This window comes from Zalophus californianus, chromosome 15, assembly GCF_009762305.2.
Source record: "Zalophus californianus isolate mZalCal1 chromosome 15, mZalCal1.pri.v2, whole genome shotgun sequence".
NCBI lineage: Eukaryota > Metazoa > Chordata > Mammalia > Carnivora > Otariidae > Zalophus > Zalophus californianus.
This window is the reverse complement of record NC_045609.1, coordinates 56297078-56318958: the sequence shown is the minus strand read 5'-3', so window position 1 is coordinate 56318958 and position 21881 is coordinate 56297078. Positions and strand designations below refer to the sequence as shown.

The following is a 21881-nucleotide window of genomic DNA, read 5'->3' as shown; positions in this document are numbered from 1 at the left end:
CCAAGAGCTGGGGCCTCATTTGCCTCATCGCCGAGGCCCAGAACCATGCCCAGAAAACCCCTTGACATACAGAAAGTGCCAGAAAGCTTTGTTGAATCATGAGCAATGCATTCACTTAAGTGATCAGATTTATCGGTCAGAATTCTGTTGTTTTGTTGGCATGGGACTCCAGTTCCCTCCCTGTTTTAAAGAAGCAAATTCCTAACAAAGACCTCATAAAAAATATAAAGCAGTCCCCGTCAGTGGCTTCCTCCAACTCTACAAGGGTCCCCACTCAAAACGTGAGAACAGAAAGTGGGTGAGGCTAAACTCCCCTCCAGGCAGCTCACTGCCCAGGGAGTGTGTTCACCGGGGGGCTGCAGCCTGGCCTCCAACACCCCTCACGCAGCCATCCTCTGTGTTGATGCTGTTGGTGTGCTGACCCCACGGAGGCTGGGACAGTGGGCCACACGGACGCCGGCAGCGGGGGAGGGTGTGGCCGGCCTCAGCCTGCGGGTCCCATTGTTGCTAAAGAGCTGCCGGCCACAGAAGCCACCGAGCTCTCAAGCTAGCCATGGGTTCTCTGCTGAGATGGAGGCGTAGCTAAGGAAGGAGGCTGGAAAGTAAGGAGAAAAAAGAAAACAAAGAGGGTGGGTGGTGGGGCCATCCACAGTGGCCGTGAAGCAGGACACCACCTCCCTGAGGGATGGGCAGGCAACTCAGCTACTCCCCTGACCATAAATGGCTTGGCTGTCATGGAACCACCCCTTGCCCTGTCACCCTGGCTCTCCCAGCTGGATGCTCCTACAAATGTGAGACATAAGCCCGCAGCGCAAGCAAGAAAGGAGCTTGCCGAGGGTGGTGTTGGGAGAAGGTTCTCGGGAGGCTGTCAGAAATGGTGAGTAGGCTAGCTCAGCCTAACCTTCCCTTCTCGCTATAAAGAACAACTCCCAGGCATTGAAAGCTCACATCTCCTCATGCAAATAGGACGGTACTGTCAGCACTAGGACTTCAAGGGGCTTGGGTGGTTTTTTTAAATTGTTATCTTCCTGCATGCAAAATACTAATCATTAAAACAATTCTTATCTAATATTTGCTGATCTCATCTTTTACTTTAATATTAAGGTTTTGTGTTTAAAACCTCACATACAACAAGGGCGCAAAGTAGATGTTTTGGCCAAATTCATTTCCCAGTTGAAGCAATGGGTGGGAGCCTTGCCTTTATCCTCATTTGCTCAGTCTGCCTTCCGTTATGTGATCAGCAACGTAGATACTCAGAAATGGCATTGGAAACGTTCCGATTTTCTTACTGACTTGTGACACATATTTGGGTGTGACTCAATCAAATGAAGTTTGCTACGTTAGAAGAGGTTTCTGGGGTTCTTTTATTAAAGAGATTATGAGAAAGAGTTGAATTCTGGCTTTGGACTTAGAAAGATCTGTGATCTGACCAGTCCCAGACCACTTACCAGCAACCAGTCTTGCTCTCAGTCCCCACATCCACGATGTAGGGATGGTAGCGTTCCCCTTACGGGACGGTTATGCATGCGGTGTGTGACACACAGCGTCCCCTCAAGGACAGTGAGCAATTATCCTGCCTCTCCCCGCTTCCCCTCACAAATGGCAAGCTCATAGTGAGGGACACTTGACCACTGAGATCCTCATGTGCCTTTAGAGCTGTTATGCAGACATTACAGAGTGCTTATAGACTAGCAAGCAGTGCATTGTAGCAAATTCAGTGCTTGGAATGTTGCTAATCTATGCATGCAGTTCCATCCAATAAGAACTTCCCAAGTGGCTTCCTTGTGCCTTGCTCCGTGCTGGCCAGGCCATGAAGAACATGACATTGTGTGACGCCCCCGCACTGCTACACACCTAGAGCATTTTATAGTTTGGATGTTGTTCCCTTTGTGCTTCTGGGCAAAGCGAGTTAACATCATCCCTGTTTTAAGGCTGGGAAAACAGATTTGCTGTGAGGAAATGGAGACCAGAGACTTTGAGTCACTTTTCCAAGGCCACACAGTTCCTAAGTGACTGGGTCTGGACTGGAACCCAGATCGGGTGACTCCAAGCCCAGGGCTGCCTCACCCTACCCAGTGGCCTCTCTAAAGGACACAGCCTCAGAGTCTCCCCACCCAAACTGATGGGATGTTTTTCTTGCCACAAGAGCACTGGAGTGTTATTTCTACAAAATAGGAATGTCTTTCTGAAATTGGCCAAAATCTTCGTCATCCAGACACTGATAAACAGCACACGCAATGGCCCACTTGCTGCTGCTCCCCCTCTTTTGCTGTCCCCTCAAAGGGACCTTTGTCTTGGGCCTGCTGACATCAGTACCCAGTATTCACTGATGAGATAAGGCTCTGGGCAGCTGCGTCCCACACAGTGGCCACCAAGTGCCCTTGCAGCATCTGTGGGCTTGGTTGGTGTTAGCACAGAGGGCAGTGGTTGGGTCCCTTGAGCAGGAAGCCCTGGAGCCAAGGTGGCGCAGGATATTCCTCTTGCTCCAATATTGTCCTAGAAGAGTGTTTATCTCGGTATCGGTAAAGAGCAGCCTGGACAGACTGGCCTCGGCTAGCCCAGACCGCAGTGACAAAGATGGAGACAGGGCGGAGGAAGGAGCCATGGGAGGTTCGCACAGGCTAACAACTCGGTGCCCCACGGAGCTCACGACCTTCCAGTATTGACTCCATATTTGGGGGAGAGGTGAGGCTGGGTGCTGAGTGAGGGGAGGGTACAGAGGGTTTCCCTCTCCTCTCTTGTCCTGAGCGGCTCGGCCTGAGCCTGCAACCTGTGTCTCAGACTCAGCACGCACAGAAGCCTTGCCCTTCTCATGCCCTCTCTCCCGGGGAGGGGGTTCAGAGCAGGTGTTCTTACTGGAGCCTGCCCCTCGTGGCCCTTACTTCCTACCCCAAGCAGAAAGTACCAAGTCCTTCTAAACTCATACCATTCCCTCCCTCAAAGGCGCTCTGGGGGAAAACAACTTTCAGTGCTTTGCTGAATTTCTAACGTGGTCTTTGCTGCCCTCTGGGTTGGGACCCATCAGGCAATCACTGGCTGGCCCCTTCATCGGGCCCTGGCTGGGGGTCTGAGGAGGGGAGAGGGGCCGAGATTGGGAGCAGAGGTTGGGGTTTGACTGAGCCTGTGGCATCAGTGAATTTTTCTGTGACCCACCAGGTTGGGTGACAGTCGGTAGAGGGGTCAGGAGCCTGGCTGGCCATTCTTGGAGCGTTAATGTTTCCTTCTCTCCATCAGAGTTTCTCACTGAACTTCACACTGCCGGCCAACACGGTAAGTGCTGCAGGCCCCAGTCACCGGGCAAGTGGGGCAGATGGGCACACGTGCTTGGGGGTGGGGTGAGGAGGGGCGGGCAGAGCTTCTTCACTTGGACCTCATGCTGAGGGCCGAATCCCAGGTTTTCAAAGGCACTTATGAACAGTTGTGGGGTGGGGGGGGGGGAGTGCTGAGACAAACTTTTTCAATAATAAAAATTATAAATAAACATTTTGAAAGTAAAATAGAAAAAAAAATCAAAACACCTAAATTCCAATCAGCAGAAAACATTGGTGTCATTCCTTCTAGTCCTGTTTGACTTTATCTTTATTTTGACTTTATATATATTTTGACATGTGTTGTCAAATGTACCATTGTATTCTTACTCTACATATGATTTTATATACATTTTATGATACATATTTTCCATCAGCCCTTATAACCATAACTGAGGATAGTCATGTGATATTCCTTCAAGTGAATTATTTCTTTGATCTGTTAGCCACAATTAGGAATCATTTTGTAATATAGTTAAGCTAAATCCTTGTCGCATTTAAAAGAATCATTTTGTAATAAAAATAGTTATAGCTAAATCCTTGTCTGCATTTAAGGTGATTTCCTTAGTATATGTTCTAGAAGGCATTGCTGGGTCAACAAGAACGAACAGTTTATGGCTCTTGAGTATGGCATTTAGGTCCAAGTCAGATGGAGACTGTCAGCTGCTGAAGGCATGTAGTTTCAGTCCTTTGCCGATCTTCTGTCTTCTGCTCTGCTGTTGTGTTAGAGGTAACACACAGCCAGGGCTGTTTTCCGACTCGCAGCACAGCTCTGATTGAGCCAAGCATTTTCCTGGCCGGGTTTTTTAGTGGGTTTGGAGTTGTGCCAAATTTTCCTGAGAAGTTACATTGTTATTCAAAGAGAATAAGCAGAATCTGCCTGGTGAGAGGATGCGTGAGCCAGTGATCATTGTTACTGTAATACGGAGACATGGTCCTGGAGAGCCGCGGAAAGGGTCCATCTTGTGACTCACTGCCTGCCTCTGGCGCCCACTACTGGCCGCCCTGGATCTCTGTCCCTGGCCGACCCTGGCACCCCCTCTGCCTTCGGGATCTCCCTGTCTTGCTCTGCTCCCTGCTTTAGCCTCTGACTGTTGTCAGACTCCCCAGCCCTCTCTGTACCTGTCAGAACCTTTTGATATGGTCCCTGCTGGAACATTCTCCCTGACAGCTTGAACTCAGCAGGTCTGTGGAGACCCCAGGTTCTGTCTTATCCTGGCTTGGCCTACCCTATGAGGGTAACTCAGAGAAGCTCCGGGCGGTAGAGGTGAGTGGGGCTGAGAGGGAAGCCCTTATGATGCCAGTCATCGCCTTTTGTAATGCCTTCTCTGTTAATAGCCCATTTCTCTGAGAACCGTCCCTTCCTCCCTTTGGACCTGTGTAGGGCAACCAACCATCCCGGTTTGTCGGGGACTGTATGGGATTAGCAGTGCACATCCTATATCCTGGGCAAGTTCTCTGGATGGTTGGTAACCTTATCTGGCAGTTACATTCTATTGCATAACCCTTCCCTTTTGGGGACACCTGGGTGGCTCAGTTGGTGGAGCTGCCTGCTCTCGATTTCGGCTTCTGTCATGATCTCAGGGTCCTGAGATCGAGCCCTGGGTCAGACTCCACACTCAGCAGGGACCCTGCTTCAGGATTCTCTCTCTCCCTCTGCCCCTCCCCCTGCTCACTCGCGTGCACTCTCTCTCTCTCTAAAATAAATAAATGAAACTTAGGAAAAAATAAATAAATAACACCTCCCTTTTGGTGCAGGTGAACGACCGGAATGCCAGTGCTCTGGGAAGTAGGAGAGAGGTGAATACCTGGCTCATCAGAGCCTATCTGCAGGGGGGTTTGGAACCAGGGTACATACGCAAGTCGGTCTCTGCTGAGCCATACTGAACTGTCAAGGACAAAAACTGTATTGGTGTGCTGCATTTGGTCACGGAAGGAAGTGTAGCCCCGTGGTGAAGAGCATGAACTCTGGATCTACCACTTAAGGCATCTACCACTTAGGGCATTTAGGCATTATGGCTTAACCTTGGATAGGCTGTTTGTATAATGTGCCCTGTGTGGTTTTGTTGTTTTTTTTTTTTAAGATGTATGTTCTTTTCCCACACAGACTTCCTCCCCACCTGCTACAAGTGGGAAAGAAGCAGTAAGTATATCACTACATAATGGAACCTTGGTTTGGTCACTTATAAAATGGGAATAATAATCTAGCCATTCTCTACCTTAGTTTTGAGGAGTAAAGTTCAATACATGAACTGTCACCAAACACAGAATCTGGTTCAACAATTATTCTTACAACCAACTCAGCTCAAAAATGAGGGAGAGCACGCAGGAATCACAGGCAATTTTTACAAAGTGTTAAGCAGAAAAAGCTAGACGTAAAAGAGTACAGACTTTTCATGTCCATCTAGGTGATGTTGGAAAACAAAACCAAAACTAATCTACGGTGACAGAGTTCAGGATAGTGGTTACACATGCCATTACTAGAAGGGAGTATGGGGCAGCTTCTGGGGTCCCGGCCATGTTGTGAGTCCTCATCTGGGTACTGGTTAGCTGTGTGGGTTCCACATGTGAAGTCATCCAGCTATATATTTATGATTTATATACTTTTCTGTATGTATGTTATATAAGAGTTGAGTGTTTATAGGGATTCTGCAGGTTATCTTTGATATTTCCAGGTAATCTACAAATTTGAAAATTTAGGTGGAGACAAGCATGGCCGTTTCCACTCAGATCAAAGCAAAATGGAAATTTGAAAATTAATTGCTTAATGCATATAGTGCAGGTAAATGTAAACATTCACATCAAAATGATGTGGGATATAACTTTTTACTTTTTGCCAAACTGATAGGTTAAAATAGTATCTAATCGTTGATTTGAATTGTTTCTCAGCTTTTGCTATGTTGATGAGACATCTGTATTTCTGTTTGTAGGAATGGCCTGTTCATACCCTTTGCCCATTTTTCCTACTGGATTGTCACCCTTTTCCTATTGATTCAAACTATGTAAATTAAGTCCTATGACATGAGTCACTTGTCATGTATATTGCAAACATCTTTTCTGCAGTATTTTATTGACCTTTTGATTTTGTATATGACACTTAGAGGCTATGCGGTTTTTGTTTTGTTTTATTTTTAATCAACTAGACTTTCCCTTTATTCTTGGAGAACCTGACTCTGCCCTTCTCTGTATGGCAGGACTGTGGGCCCTCTCTTGGATTAGCAGCAGGCATCCCATCCCTGGTGGCCACAGCCCTGCTGGTGGCTTTACTATTTATGCTGATCCGCCGAAGAAGAAGCAGCAATGAGTCCACGGAGGTGATTAGCAAGCTCCTTTGTGTCTGGCTGTGTGGGCAGGAATCAGTATTTCAGTGAATTGGCTTTGGGCTGAGGGTGTCAGGATCCAAATCTGTTTCCCGGGGACACGATGGTGGACATTCCTGCCCCTCAATTTCTATCTCAGACTCATGATACTACACTCCAGGCAGAGCCAATCTGTCACCCAACCTTCGCTCTAGGAAATCCATGGCAACAAGGCTGGTATTTGGGGTGGCAGAAAGTAGCCGTGGAGAGGGACAGGTGTTGCCATGGCAAATGCACATCTGTACTGTGGATGTGTTTTCTAAAGTCAAGGACAAAAGGGCCCAAGCTTCAAAAGAGAGTGGGGACAATCTCAGGAAAGGTAGGAGACAAACAGGTGCTGAGGGGTCTATGGTAGGGATAGGCCCACAAGTATTTGGCTCTGTTTATCTTTGCCCTTTTTCTACATCGGAACACACATCAGTCACAGGAGAATCTACCAACCCCACCCCTCCAAATGCTGGATTGCTCTGGAGACTAGGCTCAGAATTCAAAGGCCACCCAGACAATATCCAAGAGGTTTCTCTGGTTATAATACAACTGTGTTGTGTGGACTCCAGGTTCTAATTCCATCCTCTATGAACAATCCTGCTTTTTCTCATACTGATAAGCATTAACGCGAGAAAGGCAGCCTAGGCTCTACCCCTGGCCCTGCCACTTAATGATTTATGTGATCCTGAGCAAGTGACTTCACATTGTCTGTGCCTTGGTCAGTTCTACTCCAAAATAGGAGTCATAAACACTACCCTCCCTATTTTAGGAGGTTGTGAGGATGGACTGAGATCATGGTTGTAAAGATCTGTTGAAAAGCTGTGAACTTTAAACATGTTAAGGTGTATTGTGGTTGGTGGTGGTGCTATTTATTTAAGTCATAGTTCCTTAACCTTCAGTGCACTTTAAAAATCATCTAGGAGACTACCAAAAATACCAGTCACCAAAGCCAATTAAATTAGTATCTCTGGACAATAGAGCTGTGGCATGCAGAATTTTAAATATATACTAAAATAGAGAGGATAGTATAATGAACCCAATTATCAAAATGTGGCCAATCTTGTTTGATCTCTACTCCTACCCCCTTCTCCCCACTGTCCAATCCTGGATTATTTTCAAAATAATTTATAATGGTATTTCTCATTTAAGGATTTTTTGGGGGGCAATTATTATCTGTTTGCTTACTTTGTTTTGCTTTTAAAGCTGTCTAGTGATTCTTATATGCATGCAGGCTTAAGAATCACTGATTTTAATCATGATCATGGGTAAATGCTGTGACCCTTCATTTCTTCTTCGTTTCTTAATTTATTTTTACCAACTTAGGAAAGTGAGAGACCATGTGAAATTTCAGAAATCTATGACAATCCCAAGATTGCTGAGGTAAGAACTCTTGGTTAAAATCACTGTATATCAATGGGGCCCCTGGGTAGCTCAGTTGGTTAAGTGTCTGACTCTTGATTTTGGTTCAGGTCATGATCTCAGGGTCATGAGATCGAGCCCCATGTCAGGCTCCATGCTCATCGGGGAGTCTGCCTGAGATTTTCTCTCTCCCTCTCCCCTTCCCCACTGTGCTCTCTGTCTCTCTGTCTTTCTCCCAATAAATAAATAGATGCTAACAGATTTTTTTTCATGAAACTCAATAAGATACTCCTAAAATCTATATGGAAGAAGGCAGAAAAATATTTGAAAACTAGTAATGAACAGACAGAACAAACAGAAAACAAATGGGAAGATGGTACATTTCTAAATGAACCATAAATAAACCATATCAATGACTTCATTAAATAAAAATGGTCTAAATACCCCAATTAAGAGGCAGAGATATAAAAATAAAATTTTTTTATCAGTTTGGATATAAAAACAAGATCCAACTGTATGCTGCCTGCAAAAACTCACTTTAAATATAAAGACACCAGTAGATTAAGGTAAAAGGAATGCCATCCGAACATTAAACAGAAGAGAGTTGAGTGGCCAGAAAAAAAAATCTGCCAGGGCATTAAACTTGGCAGTTGTCGGCCTCCCCTCATTTGTTTTCTGTCTCTCAAGAATTACATCCTTCCTTGCCTGATGTCCAGCATCTTGATAACTATTGTTTTAAATGTTTGGGTTTTTTTCCCTGACTTTTGGTTGTTTCCGGTGGGAGGGTAAATCTGGTTGCTGTTGCTCCATTTGGGCCAGAAGCAGAAGTCTTTGCTCTGTTTTTCAAAAACCTGTTTATTTTCTCAAGAATCCTAGGAGGTCACCCACACATGAGAAGAATCTGACGGGAGCAGAAGGAGCCCACGTATATGTGAAGACTGTAGCAGGAAGCGAGGAGCCCATGCATGACACTTACCGTCCTCCTGTCGGAATGGAGAGAAGAAGGGGATTGTGGTGGCTTGTGCCCAGATTGAGCCTGGAATGAGGCAGTTCGGTCAAGGAACAGATCTAGAGCTGGAACAGAGCTGAAAACCCAGGGATCTGTGCTCAGAGTGAGGAGAGATACTAAGCTGCTTCTTAACCGATCCAAATTTCCATGGCAGATCTGGAAAACTTTGGGTTGATTTGTCTCTGTAGGTGACAGAATAAGGACTCATTCCAACACTCAGATCTTGTTGTTTAATAAGCAGTGAAGCACCAAGTGAGGTCCAGAAGGAGCCCTTTGATCCTGGTCTTGACCTATGCTTTTCTTCACGATTTTGGGAAAGGGGCTTGATTTCTGTGTGTCTTGCCTTATCATCTTTTTTCCACATCTCTTTTCTCAAAAAAACAAAACAAAACAAAAAAAACATCACACCTGGCTTCCATGGGAAGGTTGGCCAGGGCTAACATGGTGCAAGTTGGGATACAAATAAAACTTAAAGGGGATGTTTCAGGGGAAGCAATTTCTTATTCCTGAACATCTCAAGGTGGAAATCATGTGGAGTCATATGTTCCCTGACCACAGCGGTAGCACATAGCTGGATCATTCATTGCTCCCATTTGTGTTTGTGATCAGAGAGTACATAAGGAAGGTGATTCTACAATAGACTCTGTGTGTGTGTGTGTGTGTGTGTGTGTGTGTGTGTGTGTGTGTGTGTAGGGTAAATATGGTAGAGTGAAGGCAAGTGTTGTTCCAAGAGATTATGAGAAATGAGGGCTATATCCATTTTGTGGGAGTGGAGAGAAAGGCCTCCACTGCACTCTCTAGGGAGAGAGAGTGAGAAGACTCAGAGTGGATGAACACAGGACCAGAAGGGTGGGCTAAGTAGCAATTTGCTTGCCATCTGAGGAAAGTCTGTGAACAGCATCAGCTGGCTCAGGTCAGGCCTTCACCAGGGCTTCTGTGAGGAGGCTTCCCCAGGAGTCCTGGTTCCCTCATGCAGAGAGGGCCACTGCTGGTGAACAAGCAGAGTCTCCTAGTGGGAGAACCTGGGTCCATAGCATCTCAGGATCCATCCACCAACTCCACTTTGATAGGCCGTGGAGGCATTTCTTTCTCATACAGGGCCTCTGATTGCTCAGAAACAAGTCCCCTCTTCTTCAAACAAGTACGAACAAGTTCTACAAACTCAATCAATTACTGCCACCTGCCAACATGTGCTTTCAAGGCTGCCTCCCTTACCCTGGGTATCCTAAGATGAAACGACCAAGAGAAAGCATCTCCCTGAGAGAGAAAGGGCCACTAAGATCCAGCGAGAGACTCAGAGATAGAAAACAGGGGAGATATTCCTTTGGCATTTAGGAAATTGTACTTCTGAGTGAAAGCAGTGGGAATACATCCCGTGTGTGGCCTTTTGCTGGGACGCCTAGAGAACAGCTCCATGATGACAGAGAAGCAGACTATGACCTGAGCAGAGTGGGTCTAGAGTTAGTACCCCATCCTCCAAAAGCTCCAGAAGGGACCTAGAACCCCCTCCAGAATCTCTGATCTTCTAGTTAAACCTGTTTCTCTCCTCGAGATAAGTCTTCAACTCTTCGTTTTCATTTTGTTACATTTTTGTTTAGAATATTTTTACAGTATTTGCGTGAAAAAGAAGACTCCACCATCTCTTGTTTCCTCCTATTTTTATTGCAAATATACAGTATCTCAGCTACACTGTGGGCAAAGTGGGCTTTGATGAGCTTCCCTGAAATAAGCCACCAATTTCAACATCATTTCTATGGAAAAATGCATTGTGAATTCTAAGCAACGGTCATATGAATGGCCTACTAGAGCATAACCCATTACCAGGTGCTGCCTTATCAAGTTTCCAAAACTATTCCTAATGGCAATCTGCATTTCAATAAGGCTTAAAGAATCTCATATTTTCCTAAGGCATCTTTACTACAATATGAAGCATAATTTATTTAACCTGAAAAAAAAAAGCTGAAAAAAAGTTGACAACTTTTTCTAGGCATTTCTTTCCCATGGTTCAATGTAATCCAATCCCAGATGTGCAAAAATTTCTTCTTCACTTTCTGCTTTGAGGAATATTTTCTGAAAGTATAAAAAGAAATATGTGCATTCAGATATTTTTAAACATCTCGATGCTGACATAGTGGAAGTTTTACTTATAAATTGTCTTGGCAGAATGAATTATTATGAAAACATAATTCCCTGCTTCTGAGTATAAAAAGTCATCCTAACTGCTTTTTTTATCTTAACTGACTTCTGTAATTTTTACATTTTCCCACCCAAAAATGTGGTATTTCATAGATAAAGGTAAAATTATGACAACCTTACCTTTACCTATGACACCTTACCTACCTACGACAACCTTATATTTAGCTACGGGCATTTGGTATTTTTCCTATGGGTCTGTAGTTCTTAACCACAGTTGTGCATTAGAACCACATGAAGGGACTTCTAAAAAAAACATTGAGCTACACCCCAGTCCAGTGAAATGAGAATCTCAGGAGAGGTCCTATCACCAATCTTTTTAAAGGCTCTGGGTAAATCTCATGTGCAGCCAGAATGATGCACTGCTGCTCTGAGGTAACGGGGAGAGGCAATCATAGGTTACATGTATATGTTGGGTTCCTCTTCCGGCCCTCCTCACCTGCCCCACCCCCACCCCCACCAGGCTCCCACCCCATGATCTCTTCTAGATCAAGCAGCACTTCTCTGTCATCCCTTCTTGCCTTCAGCACAGTGTGGGGGCATATAAGATGTACTCCATTATGTTAAACTATTTAGAATGTGTTCATTTGTAAGCATTCCTAAATTGTGTTATGTGAGTCTGCCTCCACTCACATGCTTGACATCTGAGGCTTTCCTGCCAATCTACAATCTGTTATCTGACAGCAGCACCTTGATTTTTCTTTGGAAAACCACCCTTCCCTCCTCTCCATCCATGAGGATCAGGTGTGGGGCTAATTCCCTCTCCAAGGAGGGCCACATGATCCAAGCCTGACCAATCAGAGCCACAGTAAAGGGTTCAGGGATGGGCACACGGCCCAGGCCTGGCCAATGAATATCAACTAGGACTCTTGATATTTCCTATTAGGAAAGAGGTTCTCCTCTGTTAAGCTGGAAGGATGGGAATCATGGGAAAACCTGCATTAGCAGCTGGATGCAGCCATACCTGAAGTCAGTATTACCCTCAGATGCTGCAATATATAAGCCAAGCACCCCTTTTTTGCTATGCCATCTTGGATTGGGTTTCTGACTTTTAACTGAGATAGCTCTAACTAAATAGAGCTCATTTAGACTGTAAGCTCCTAGAGCGTAAAGATCATTGCTTCTAGTTATTTTGTGTCTTATTCCCCTCAGAGCTTAGTTTAGTGTCCTTGACCACTGTAAGAACAGTAGACCCTAACATGTAGATTTAACAGATGAATATTTAACTCTTCATAATTCATACAGTAATTTATCATTTTGATGAGGCATGAATTTGGATCATGACCAGTGTAAGGCTAACCAAGTGAGTTACATAGCTGGTGGGTAAGCTTAGCTGACTGCTCATCTACATCTCAGGGCAGCTCTGTTGCTCTCTCTCTTGCAGTAACACTCTCATTAATGACCTATGTGGTCACTTACAATGCTACTGCTCATTGCATTTAAGGGGTACTTGAATGGTATTTATGACTTGGGAGAATCCTTGGTTTCCTTTGGAATTATTCACTAAAAATACCAAAGATATACCAGACTCAATGAATGTTCACTGCTGGACTGGTTCTGAGGGCCCAACAAGCTCATCATCTTTGAGCCCAAAGCCCCTGAGGTACATTCTGGGCCAGGTGGGGACCATGCTCCCATCAGGATCCTTCTAGCTGCCCTCAACTCTGATCTGTGGGAACAGGACACTCAGGGCAAAGGAAACTGAACCTGGACACTAAAATCAGTTCAGGAAAAGTGCTCAGGGAGCCAACCATTGGGATGAGGATCAAAGAATCCCATCTTGGGTAGACAACGCTACCTTGGTCTTGTCATATAATGCATGGTTGTCCAGCACCATCTTCCGCTCATGCGTGGCATAGCGCCGGAGGTCTCTCTCAAACTGCTGGACGAGATATAATTAAAATAAATTACTATCAAGCCTAGAATGTCTTCAGTATTATGTGTTTAGAGGTATCTAAATCTCTACAGTGAAATCTCTCTAAACATTCTCAAAGCAATTTTCTCCCCAAGGGCAAAGCTCCGTGATGACAGAGCTCTGTGCTTGCACCTGCACACTAGAATGTAAGCTCCCTGAAAATAGGAGCCTAACTTGTTCATGACCATATTCTCTTCTCTGATAGTGCCTGGCACATAGAAGATATACAGCAAATGTTTGTTGAATGAATAAACAAATGTGAGGATCGTGTCCAGGATAATACCTGGCCCCAAGTAAATGCTGGATAAATATAGTAGGTGTTTTGTTTTGTTTCGTTTTTTTTGGAATATCGCTATTATAAGAGAGGATGAGGAGTCAGGAGACCCAACTTCCAGCCTGGATTTTGTCCCTATTTGGCTGTGCTTCTTTTGGCAAGTCACCCAGCTTCTCTGAATCTTGATTGGTCGAACAGGAGGATGAAGGAAGTATGTAAGCAAGGTTCCCTCTGGCTCTAACAGTCTCTCAGATGAGATTGTGTAAAACTGATGGTTTGAGCCACTTGTCCCAGAATAGCATGTCCTAGGGTCAAGGATGGGCTCTGAGGCTGCAGGGAGCGAAAGCTGAAGCCTAAGATAGAGGACAGTTGCCGTTCAGGTTGATTTTCCTGAGAGAAGCACAGATCTAGAAACGTTAATCCTCCCATGTGAGCGTAGGAGGAAAGCATGGGATAATGGCGCCCTCTAGTGGGAGGAGCCGTCTCCTACTTTAGGAAAGCTGGTTGAGGCTGGGACCTTCCCCACCACCACCCCGTGTAAGAAAACAGACTTTCCAAACACAAGTCCTTTATAATGTGCCAGAGGGGAGCCAGGGTTGCGGACAAATCAGGGTGAAGCAGATGCTGGGTGCAGTAGCTGCTCGTCTGTGAAAATATGAGGGTGCTCAGCGCTGCGCTTCCTCCCAGCCCTGGGACACTCTCTTCATGCCCCGCCCCCCCCCCCCCGCGCCCGCGCCCCCCGGATTTAGAGCAATGCTGCTCGCACTGTGTTGAGAAAGGCTGGGGAGGATGGGGATAATGGGGTTAGCGAGAGACTGTTATGTGTGGTGACAGATATATTCCTGGGCACCTCTGCTAAAACCTCTGAACATTTCCCCATAGACTGCAAGAAATGATAATGATGTCTTTTTTTGGAGAATAATAATATTTACTAAACACGTATTTACTGAGCATCTGCTATGTGCCAGGCATGTTCTATGTGCTTGGAGCATAACATGTCTACCCTGGTGGAGCTTGGATTTGAGCAGGGGACACAGAAAAGACACAATAATGGAATAAATAAAGTATAGGATATGTTGAAAGGTAAGTGCTGTGCACAGGGCAGGCCTCACTGAGAACATAGGGATTTGAGCAAGGAATTGAAGTAGGTGAAGGAGTTAGCCAAGTAGACTCTGGGGGGAGAGCACTCCAGCAGACAAATAGCTAGAACACAGCCTTAGCTTGAAGCGACCCGGGCCCGTTTAGGGAGAGCAGGAGGCAAGGAATTCAGAGGCATAAGGGGGTGAGAGGATCATGCAGGGTCTCATGAACCACTGTAGGACCTTCCACGTTTACTCAGTTAAATGGAGAGTCTCTGCAAAGTTTTAAGCAGGGGAATGACCTGATCTGATTTATAACAGGATCACTCAGCTGTACTGGGTGAGGGCAGAAGCAGAGAGACCAGTCAGGAAGGCCATGGCTATGAGCCAGGCAATGATACCCTTCTCAGTATTTGTGGAGAGCTCACTTTATGCCAGGCACTGGGCTGATTTCTTGCTTTATATTAATTTTCTGATCTGCTCTATTGCCATTAATATTTAACAACTTCTCCAAGAGTCTAAAAGGCTCCTTAAGTACCTTGAAGGGAACAGTTTTAAGTACACAGTTGGACTCAGAATTGTGCTGAGACAAGGGTATTGTCTCATTTAATGCTCATTACGATACTGTGAGGGTGGGGTTGTTATTAGCCCATTTTTCAGATGAAGAAGGGATGCCCAGAGAGCTTAAGTCATTTACCCGAGGCTACACAACCAATGATAGAGCTAAGGACCTAGACTCCTGAAACCCAAAGCTCAGGCACTTTACCTGAGACAGTTCTGCCTTCTGCTTTAAAACCTCTTTAGTTTCTCATAATGACCCTGTGAAACAGGCAGGGCAAGGACAATGTCTTATGTTTCAGATGAAGAAAGGTGAACATTGAGCAGAGGTGATGGTATTGGGCTGGCTGTAACATTGGTCACAACAGACTTCAGAGATTGGTCCAGGGCTGCTGCATACAGTTGTGCAAGTTGTGCACTGCCAAACACTCGAGGGCACCATTCACATTTGTAGACCCCAAATTGAGGTGAGATTAATAGATGAATTGTGTTGAGAATAATTCCCAGGCCCTGAAATCTTTGGGTAAAAAGGTGAAATTGAATTTCTCACCTACAAAATTTTAGACTAGAACTCATTCTGGTCACCCACCAACAGGTATCAACCTGGAGACAAAATACACCATATTCAGTGGCTGCATAAGTAGGGCATGAAGATAATTAACACAAGTGGCTACCATATGCTGAGCATGTGCCACATTTAAACCCACACAGCCTCTCATTTAACCCAAATGGTGACATTAGAAGGTGGGCACCACTGTTACCCACATCAGAGATGGCACAACTGGGGCTCAAAGAGGTTAAATCATTTAAAGTGGCCCAGCGGAAAGTTTAGTGTTCTATCAGCACCTGCAGAACCAATAGCAATAATTTCCAAGAACTCTGAGAGAAGAGACTAGAATGTGCTGGAAACACACCTGTCATCAAAGAAAATGGACAAGAGGAACCATTTCTGCCAGTGATTCCTAACTGGCCTGACCTTGAATAACCTTGGACTTCTTTTTGGAACTCTCCCCTTTCTCAACAGACTCTATGTTCCCAAAGATTCAGGTCTGTCAAACAAGCTGCATTTATGATATATTGTTCCATCAATTTTTCCAGCTTTCATGAATGAAAAATGTCAGCCAATATCCAGATTACTGGGGGCCATCCCCAGAGTTTCTGACTCAGGATGTTGGGTGGGGGGGGTGAGGTGGAGGTATGGGGGGACTTACGTGTCTAACCTGCTCCCAGGTGAGCTGCTGCCAGCCCGGGACCACACTGTCTCACCTGACCGCGTGCAGGTAGAATGCCCAGATCTGGAAGTTTCTGGGCATTCCTCCCTGTCACCCTGCCTCGGCTGCCACCATCTCTCTCCTGGCCCCTGCTAGACCCCGCCCACATCTTTTGGCTCCATGTAGCACCTACCCGTGAGCCGGTCCAGCCCAGCAGGGCAAAGGCGCGGCGCTCATAGGGACACATGACCAGGTCCACGCGGATGGCTTTCCAGGTCTTTCCTTCTTGCTGGCTGTACTTGCCACTGTCCACTCTCCGATGGTGCAATTTTAAAATCAGAAAGCATTTTTGAAAATGATCTAAAGCATCCACATTCCTGCTAGGCAACTTTAACTTTTCAAATGTTGACTCCACAAAGTCACAGTATAAAAGTAATCCCTGAAAACAAACAGAAAGAATCAGGAACAGTCTCCAGTGGGCAGGGTCTGCCATTTTATACTGGGCTCTTAACAAATGCTCTCAACAGAAGCTTCACAGATTTGAGCAGAACGTGGCCAGGTTTTGCCCCTGCTGTGTGAGTCCCCACGGCCACCCTGGGAGGGGAAGCCAGCAAGTGGGTGTATTATCCTCTCTCGGCCATAGAGGAATTTAGTGATTAGAGAGGCCAAAGCTGCCAGAGAATCCCTCTCCTTACTTCTGGATTACAAGTCGGTGCTCAGAAACTTGCCTTACCCCTTTGAGGACAAAGACTGTCACTCTGTCCGCCTTGGAGAGTGAGATAACGTTAGTGATGGTTGCCTCACCTACTGTAGCCAAGTCAGAAAGATAAGAAGTGATTCTAAGATGTGCCCGGCGAGCCCCCAATTTGTCTGCTCTATGGGAACTCCTCACAGCACAGGGCAGACGTGGGGCAGAGAGAGGCAGTAATCAATGCTGAATCCGAGTGTCAACTAAAGAAGCAAATAACCTCAAAAGGATTCATTCATAGCTATTAGGATATGTGATTTGTTGTCATGTGTTCCTTAGGTCAGATGTTCTTGAATTTTATCATCAGAAGCATCTGGAAAGTTTGTCATGCAGAGTTTGTAGGATCCTGTCCCCACGGTGATTTGGCAGAGGGAGGGAGGGTGAGACTCTGCATCTCTAACAAGTTCTCAGGTGATGCTGATGATGTTGGTCCAGGGACCACACTTGGAGCACCACTGGTTTATTTTGTTCTAAGGAATGCTTTTGGTTTCTTCTGCAGCCCTCCAAGAGACATTGTTTCAAATCAGCCAAACTTTGAGGGGATCCTTTTCCTGACCTCAAAAGAGGGAACTCCAGCCCTTCAGTGGCTCCCCCAGGAAAGCTATTAGGGAGAACAGAGCGTTTGAAGGGGGCCGGGAGGGAAGCCCTGAAGTCCGGGAGACCCTCCGGGGGAGGTGGCAAATGCTGCTGTAGAGCCATCTAATCACCAGCTCAGGAAAACACAATTCTGCTTTTTAATGAAACTTACCAAAAATGAGTACAGTATGGCAGCTTTTCTTGTAAATTTGAATTATGTACAGTTGAAAAGTGAGCTATTAAAATATTAACAAGTCTTTCTTTGAAGTTAAATTTGCAATAACACCCACCTCCCCCGAAAATTCGCAAAGCTGGCTTCCTAATAATTGTAACTGTTTGCACTTCTGCCACATTGGCTGGTCCTAGGCGATGGGCCATCCTTGGGAGGGGTTTGCTCTGAATCTTGCAAGGTGTTTGGGAATGCGTGCCCGGAATAAAATGCTGCTGTCTGCATATTCAGGCACTTCCGTCCACGGCCACAGGGCACGGTTGTGAAACACATACACACAACCCGCACAGCCCCTGATGTTGCTTCCTGCTCTCTAGCCTGGGCTGTTTGGGGGCATCTCTATGTTCTTCTGTTTCTTTCTTTGTTGCTCCCCATTTCCCCTTGGGTAACTTCTTTCCTTCTCTGAACATTCCTTTGAAGTTTCAGGCTCTGACTGCCCATCAACAGCCACAGGGTGACTACGTTTCCTACCAGCATGTTCTTTTCTTTCTACTGGAAGCTAAGGGAGTCCTGACAAGGAGGGAGAGGGAGGCCTTTCCCTGTTCCTTCCTCGAGGGATAATCGTGCAGGGGTGATCGCATTAATGGCCACTGTTTGGTAGGCTTTGATGTTAGCAGGCACTGTGTCAAGAGCTTTATCTAATTCTCGGTTAATCCTCCCCATGAATGAAGTGAGAGAGCCTTGCTATCCCTGTTTCATAGATAAGGAAAGATTAAGCAAAGCGTCCCAGGTCATACAGCCAGTAAACGGCAGGGTTGTGCTTTTAAGGTCCCAAATAAGACCCACGGGCTTAATGTTGGCCTCCACCTGTGTCTGCCCATCTCTTTGCATGGAGGGCAGAGCTATGACTGCCTCAAACGGAGGACAGATGAAAGGAAAGAAGGCTCCTTGTCATCATGTCCCCACCCCACCACCCCCGTCTTAGTCCGGGACAGTCTCAGGGCACGGGGAGCATGGTGCCTAAAAACTGAGACTGAATAGGTCCTCACATGGACCCCCCGCCTTGCAGTCCCCACGCGGGCCTTGGTGAGCAGGTCCATGAACTGTGCTGTCCATCCATGAGAGATGCCCACCTTTCCTGCCAGAGCACACCAGAGGGGCCCGTGTAGGGGGGCTGACCCTTCCTCGTCCTGCCTCCCCTGGTTCGGCCCATGAGGTTTTACTCTCAGGGCTCTGGCCGCCCTGGGTCCACTCTTTTGAGAGGGACAGAGGGGGCTGGGGATGGCCTCACAGGTGAATTTGGATCTGGTTCCCTACATTGGGTCCTCCCTTTTGTTGCTGCATTTCTGGCTCTTATTTCACTTTATCTGAGGTTTCTCTCTCTCTGCCATATCAGGGAGCGTGGCCCACACCCAGCAGGGGCCAGATCACTCAAGAAGGAGGAAGCTGGGCCAGAAAGACACCAGCTCAGCAGCCTGCCAGGCCTGTAGGTCCCTGGGTTGGAGCCCTCCGGTCTCCTTGGGAAGTGGGGCTCTCACCGGAGCGGGGCACAAGTCAGGGCCCTGCAGGCAGTTCTGGCTGCTACTCATCCTTCACCTCCTCTGCTGGGCAATAGGGAGCCTAGAGCAAGTCTCATCTCCTCAGTGGGTGGGGGCTTCTGAGCTGAGCTTGTCCTCCTGAGTTTCCTTCTTCCCATCTCAGCACAAAGCAAGGTGCTTGTTGACCATTGGAGAGTTCCAGGCACCCGTGCGCCTCCTGGCTGATTCTGTCCCAGTCCCAGAGGTGCTGCCCCACCCCTCGGCCTGCTGGGCTCATCTCACGCCTCCTGGGTCTGCACGGCGCATGCTCTCCGTTTGTTTGGGGGCTGTAATGCTCCTGAATGTTCGACACAGAGACACACCGCCCTTGGCCCCTTTGGAAATGGGACGAGTATGTATAAGCAAGACAGACGTTCAAAACATGGACTCTAGGGCCCCAGGCGGGTAAGTCTCATTGCGTGTCATGTGGCATTGTGTCAGCTGTTGTGAATCACTGACAATCAATCAGATGGCCATTACACAATTATGAGGTAAATAGTGTACAAAATCTAGCGTATTAAGGGAATGCTTGAGTGTCCACACATCTACTTTTGAGTCTTACCTTCCTTTCCCATAAGTTCATCACTTTTGGTAAAAGTCGTTCCTCTTCTTCATCTCTTGACCCAGGGCTGGTAATTAAAAAATCCACATCATGCCCAATCTTCTTACCTCTGATCAAAAAAAAAAAAAAAAGCATAAAATGGAAATGAATTCGATTTTTAGCTCCCAATTTTTAAGTCACCTTTGTTCCTATACCTTATGCTCAAGGTTTGCAACACAAAATGCTCATGATATATATATATATATATATATATATTTTAATATCCTTGGTTGTACAACTCTACTCCTTGCAGAATAACTTTATGACAGAAAAAAATCACACATAGTACATATGTGATTGTATATGTGGGGGTAAAAAATAACAAAGGAAACGATCTCTTCTGTGCTCCCACGTGCACACTCACCCCACACGTCCTTACAGAGACGAGCATGGCAACAAGCAAACCAAGAACTATATGCACGTGATACAAGCGAGGGCCCTCGGAATTATGAGACTGACTGAGGGCATTCTCTGAGATTTGATCTTCCTCTCTGGTTTGCTCCCTCACTTCACACCTGGCTTGCCAGGATGGCCAACAGCGAGCCTGTAAGAGGGCTACAGGAACAGCTGGAGGGGTGGAGGGCTGGGAGGGAAGGAATCTCTTTCTGGAAGGGACGCCTCAACGTCCAACAATGGCACACATCTCTGTGAAGAGTTCGTTCATTCTGCTCATTGACTCGGCCAGTATTTCTTGAGCACCTGTTTTGTGCCAGGCACCTGATTCTCACAGAGCACTAACATCTACAAATTTCGTCAGGGAAAGAATGCATACAAACAAATTACTTGGCAGGTAGCACTGAGGAGCACTACCTGGCTGAGCCTGGAAGAGGAGGTGGTATCTGAATTGAGTCTTAAAAGAAGAGGAGAAGTCAGCCAGGTGGCAATTTGAGGAAAGCCAGTCCAAGCAGAAGGGTTTGACTGAGAGAGTCACAGAGGCACGAAACATCTCCATGTGAGCAAAGACAAGCCATTTGGGGTTGTTGGGGTGGAAACATGAGGTACAGGAGACAGGGCCACAGAGACAGGCTGGTACCTGTCACCAAAGGCCTTTGTGCCATGCTCAGAAGGCTGAACTTCTGAATATGGGGAGATATGGAAGGTGTTAGAGCAGGAGAGGCAAAAGCAGCTCTCATTATCTACCTCCGGAATCCTCCTGTCATGGTGACGAAGGCATCAGGCAGAAATGCCCAGACGGCCTCTTTAACCAGGACACCAACTGCCTCTGCTTCTGCCCTGGTCACAGAGCTGACGAGGTCTTCATAATAGAGGAATCCTAAAGAGGGGCCAGTGAACAGGTCAAAGGAGAGAGTGACACATGAAATGACCAGCCCTCTGTGGGAGGGGATTCTGCCCCCAAATAGAGCAAACATGACCACAGGTATCACCAAACTGTTTCCCTAGAGACGAGTGTTTTCATGCTCTTGGTTGTGAGTTTTTCATGGTAACAAACTCTGCTTCTAACTGGTAAGAAAGAGATTTACAAATGCCTAAGAAAGAGACTATATTTCACATCCCTCTGGAAAGCAAGCTGTTCTTGTTTTCTTATTGAAGAACCAGGCTTCTTGACCAAAAACTGTGCCAGATAATTCTTGAAAGATAATGCGTAAAGATTTAGGATGGGAAGATGCAGAGTTGGAAAGTGGTAGATGGAAGCTCAGACAGTTGTGATAATGACTTGGTTATTCCCACAGACCCATGGAGGGAGCTGCCTCCAAAAACTAAAAATAGAACGACTATGTGATCCAGCAATTCTGCTTCTGGGAATACATCAAAGGGATTCATGCACAGCCATGTTCATAGAGCATTATTCACAATGGACAAGACATAGAAACAACCTAAATGTCTATCAGTGGATGGATAAAGAAGTTGTGGTGTGTGTGTGTGTGTGTGTGTGTGTGTGTGTGTGTGTGTGTGTGTGTGTGAATATTATTCAGCCACTAAAATGAGGAAATCCTGT

General features: G+C 46.2%; 2 protein-coding genes across 8 annotated transcripts in view; one reads left to right on the top strand and one right to left on the bottom strand.

Moving 5' to 3' along the window:
* The first annotated feature begins 753 nt into the window (after positions 1 to 753).
* Positions 754 to 9550, top strand: OPALIN (oligodendrocytic myelin paranodal and inner loop protein). Of its 6 annotated transcripts, XM_027596922.2 has the most exons (7): positions 859 to 877; positions 2501 to 2685; positions 3235 to 3270; positions 5416 to 5451; positions 6503 to 6622; positions 7979 to 8035; positions 8883 to 9550. In XM_027596922.2, exons 5-7 carry the CDS (start codon positions 6581 to 6583, stop codon positions 9057 to 9059), a joined length of 276 nt encoding a protein of 91 aa, XP_027452723.1. In that variant the 5' UTR covers positions 859 to 877; positions 2501 to 2685; positions 3235 to 3270; positions 5416 to 5451; positions 6503 to 6580; the 3' UTR covers positions 9060 to 9550. The 6 variants fall into 6 exon arrangements, with proteins under 6 accessions (XP_027452721.1, XP_027452719.1, XP_027452720.1 ...); XM_027596918.1 differs by lacking the exon at positions 2501 to 2685 and having other exon boundaries at positions 757 to 877; XM_027596917.2 differs by lacking the exon at positions 2501 to 2685 and having other exon boundaries at positions 857 to 877; positions 3157 to 3270.
* A 142-nt stretch (positions 9551 to 9692) lies between these two features.
* DNTT (DNA nucleotidylexotransferase) overlaps positions 9693 to 21881 on the bottom strand; it is a 29408-nt gene continuing 17219 nt past the window's right edge. The window contains exons 7-11 of one of the 2 annotated variants that reach the window (XM_027596915.2): positions 21065 to 21197; positions 19886 to 19994; positions 16447 to 16692; positions 13015 to 13098; positions 9693 to 11093 (exon numbers count right to left, since the gene is read on the bottom strand). In XM_027596915.2, coding sequence (XP_027452716.1) covers positions 11007 to 11093; positions 13015 to 13098; positions 16447 to 16692; positions 19886 to 19994; positions 21065 to 21197 — 659 coding nt within the window. In that variant the 3' untranslated portion in view covers positions 9693 to 11006. The remainder of the gene's footprint in view (positions 11094 to 13014; positions 13099 to 16446; positions 16693 to 19885; positions 19995 to 21064; positions 21198 to 21881) is intronic. The other variant, XM_027596916.2, reaches the window with a different exon arrangement.